We start from the raw sequence: 3913 nt of genomic DNA, 5'->3' as shown, positions 1-3913 counted from the left end.
CGTTTCCTCTCCTGAACGCACCTGAGCGGCCGCCCAAGCGGGCGAAACAAGGTCCGGCAGCGGAGAGAGTGAGGGAGCGCGTGCCCAGTGAAGGGGAGGAAGAAGGCTGTGTCAAGGCCAGAGGAGGTTTCGTTTCAACTTTGGAGGCGGACACGTTGGAGCTGCATAAAAGCGTGTCGGGTGGCTGGGCCTGGCTGCGCTGACAGGAGTGAGTTTAAGGGGAAGGAGCTGTGTGGGCAGGCCACTCCGTGAACTCACTGGGCCGATGGGAGAGGAGTGTATCCTGTCAGGCCCGTCCTGTCCCTGGAGCCGGCTGATCAGGGTTTAGCTCATGTTACTAGAGACTGGGGTGTGATGATGTTCCACGCTTATTTTTGGCATGTAGTGCTGTGTGTGTGTGTGTGTGTGTGTGTGTATGAGAGAGATGCCTGCATGAGAGAGTGAGAGACCACTATAGCCACTATACACCTCCTCCGTGTGTGTATGTGTGTGTGTGTGTGTGTGTGTGTGTGTGTGAGAGAGAGAGAGTGAGAGACCACTATAGCCACTAAACACCTCCTTGGTGTGTGCTTTTGATTGTTTTAATGGTGCTCTTCTGTCTCTCTCTGTATCTCTGTCTCTGTTCCAACTTCACCTCCAGCTCCTCAGCAGGCTAACGACGCCGCTGACTCCCCAACGCCCTTCTCCCCTCTTCTTCCTCCTCCCCCTCCTCCTCCTCTCCCGCCCCCCACCGCCTCCTCTGAGGCACCTCCTCCTCCTCCCCCTCCCCTCAGCAATGGATTTCACTACACCTTTGTCTAATCAGAGCAAATAAAAGTAAGCACTAATGGCTTGTTTCACGTTTCGCGCATCTAATGTGCTGGCGGGGTGCTGCTAAATTGTCTTGCCGTGAACGCGGAGCGCTCTCTCTGTGTGTGTGTGTGTGTTTTGGCACGGCACCAGCTGCATGTTGACACGCTGCGCTATTGTGATGTTGCCAGCTGACGAAGCCACTACTGTACCTGCTGTAGTGTAAGTCTTTGTGTGTGTGTGTGTGTCTTTCGCATGTGTGTGTGTGTGTGTGTGTGTGTGTGTGTGTGTGTGTGTGTGTGTGTGTGTGTGTGTGTGTGTGTGCATCCAGCATGTGCATCTGTATGGTGGGAGTTTAATAGTCAGTGTGTGAACTGTGTGCAAATGGCTTGTGTGAGCTCGTCAGCAGCTGTTTGGAAGATGGGGGGTAAACAAGCTTATTGTGAATTGTCTGTAATTGCACAAGTGTTGCTCACCTTTTTCCTTCCGTGCCGACTTGGCGCCATCTGTGACCTGGTAACAGGTTAGCAGGTCGCTCTCATGAAGCCCCCACCCCCCCTCCCCTCCCCCAGTAGCAAGATGTCAGTATTCTCCAATATATTCCGTTCGACCATATGGGTAGATTTTCCAATTCAACTCTTTATAGTCAGAATGAAAATTTGAGCAATTACCAAGGCCCAACCACAACCATGTGTTGCGGTCCATTTCATGTAAACTTACCCACCAATGTTACCCACCAATGTTTCATTAAATTGGTGTTTCATAGTTTCATATCAACAGTGCATTTGGCTATGGCTTGTTCTCTGTTTACTTGTATGCATGCAAGTTGCTATTGTGTCAGTGTGACTTCTGTGACTGCTGTTTCTGTGATTTCCCCCATGGCCTGTGTGCTTGAATGAACCTGGACACAAAATGCCTACATGCTCTGCTTTTGTTCTCTAAATGTTTGAACTAGCTACAGTAGTGGACTGGGGTACTGGACATTTAGCATCTTGGTCATCAGGTGTGGGGAATCCAGAGAAAGTTGGCCGTGAAAGTGCACGTTGGTAGCATAGTGGGAGCACAGTGGAGTTTGTCATTTTTCATGCCTAAACACATTCAAACAAAAAGCACCAGGTTTTAGATATGAGCAAGGGAGCGAGGGAGCAAGGTAGCGAGGGAGCAAGGTAGCGAGGGAGCAAGAGAGCGAGGGAGCAAGGTAGCGAGGGAGCAAGGGAGCAAGGTAGCGAGGGAGCAAGGTAGCGAGGGAGCAAGGCAGCGCTCCCTCGTCCTCACTATTCTTCTGAACTTGTTTGCACAGATTGGTTACTTTTGATATACAAAAGTTAATACCTGTCACTGAGAGATGTGGATAGCAGGGAGTAAAAACAATGATTTTCATTTCATTTCATTCTGAGCAAAACTCTTTGTACGATCCCGTTCCAGTTTTCCAAGGCCTCTCTTTAATGATAACTGCTTAGAGCATTATAGAAGAGTGGCTAATAACATTCCTTTTAAAGTGACAATTATTGATTTACAGTATGGCAGGTGGCACAATAACCTGAGCTTTTTCTGCACAATAGCCTTACAGCTTAAGTCAAAGTGCATTAGAAATCAAGGTTAACTTTTAAATGCACTGTGCCTGAGTTCAGGCGTGGGCCGAGATTTGAAAGTTATTATGAGATCTTCAGAAATGTATGATAACTTCAGGCACAGAAATGTTCCTTGCTTTAAACCCTGTAAACCTAACCTATACATGTTGCTACCAACTGCATGAAACTAGACCTAGATATTTTCTGGCATTTCTCTGGTATGTTATTTCACACAATGTTTCAATAATTTTTTTAAAAGGTGGTCAGATAGTGTTGGATAGGAAAACCATCTTACTAACTCACAGTAGGGTAGACAATGTTACGTTTCGGTTCCGTTAATCAAAAAATGTGTTAATCAAAAAATTCCGTTAATCAAAAAATAATCCCTGGTGTACAGAAATCTGTCAGTGAGTGGCTGTCGACAAATCATGTTGAGTTATAAACTGACTAAATGTCTCTTGTTGTGACAGTTCCATGTATCTAACTTGCAACATTTTTTGTTTCTCCCACAGCCAAAGCTGTATTTGGACACTGATGTGGTGCTGACAGCTCCCCTCCTGGACTGCTGTGGACAGACAGACTGTGTAATCGGCGTAGCTTGGCTTCCCCATCTCCATTCACCCCCCAGTAGACGAACACTAGTGCACACGGGGAAGGGCAGACATGGCTAAATGCAGCATAACTCATTTAATGATGCATTATTTTGTCATAGACCATGAAGTTATTATTTTGTATAGCAAACAGAAGTCATTGCTGTGGAGACTGCTGTGCATATATTAACTTGGGAAATGTCTAACAATGGTAATCTTACAATAGGAAAAAGAAAAATACATTTTATACATGTTATTGCACTTTTAACACTCTACTGTATCATAGTGAGAAACTGATACTGAGCTGATCTATTTTATTTCTCAGAGAGAGAAAAGACGTGTTCTGTGTTGCAGTGAAATCTGAGTTTCAGAAGGAAAGATGCAATAGAGTGTAGAGCAAATGTAAAAGTATTATGCATCTGGGAGATTTGAAGAAATGACATGCGGTACAGTAATAATTGTGTCAAATGTTGATTGTATTTTTTATCAACTCAGATGATATTCTTACACCAAATCACTTGAAATATTATTTTTGTGTATCTAGCACTGCCAGTTTCCTCTTAGCTTGCCAAAAGGATTTTTATTTTTGCCTACAACATCTTGGAAACTATAACCTTTAACAATATTTTCTGAAAAAAAGAGGAAAAAAAACTGTGGAAGGGGCAGACATTTTTTTAAGAAACATGTAAATATTAAAATACATTAACAAGTTACTTGCCTGGATGATCTTGTCATTCAAAGAAATGCATAATTCAGCTTAAAAGACAACTCATAAATGTGGCAATGATTGTGTTACCCTTCACAGTGAACAGAAATGGCCCTATGTGTTTTGGCAATTTGGCAGACATGAAATAAACTTTTCAGTTTTAGAACTGACTGGTATGAAAGTGTGTGTGTGTGTGTATGTGTGTGTGTGTGTGTGTGTGTGCCTGCCTGCGTGAATACATGTAAGACTGATGACTT

The 3913-nt window shown here is 44.3% G+C and overlaps 1 protein-coding gene across 19 annotated transcripts in view; it reads left to right on the top strand.

The window, feature by feature from the left end:
• Positions 1-3663, top strand: part of plekha7b (pleckstrin homology domain containing, family A member 7b) — a 92836-nt gene extending 89173 nt beyond the window's left edge. For 16 of the 19 annotated variants that reach the window (XM_042061568.1, XM_042061565.1, XM_042061583.1 and 13 more), the window contains 2 exons: positions 641-816; positions 2873-3663. In XM_042061568.1, coding sequence (XP_041917502.1) covers positions 641-801 — 161 coding nt within the window. In that variant the 3' untranslated portion in view covers positions 802-816; positions 2873-3663. The remainder of the gene's footprint in view (positions 1-640; positions 817-2872) is intronic. The other 3 variants (XM_042061566.1, XM_042061573.1, XM_042061572.1) reach the window with 3 other exon arrangements.
• The last annotated feature ends 250 nt before the right edge of the window (positions 3664-3913 follow it).

The sequence above is a fragment of the Alosa sapidissima genome, chromosome 14 (assembly GCF_018492685.1).
Source record: "Alosa sapidissima isolate fAloSap1 chromosome 14, fAloSap1.pri, whole genome shotgun sequence".
In the NCBI taxonomy this organism is placed as follows: Eukaryota; Metazoa; Chordata; class Actinopteri; order Clupeiformes; family Clupeidae; genus Alosa; species Alosa sapidissima.
The sequence above is the reverse complement of the archived record's forward strand: the minus strand, read 5'-3'. Positions and strand labels throughout refer to the sequence as shown.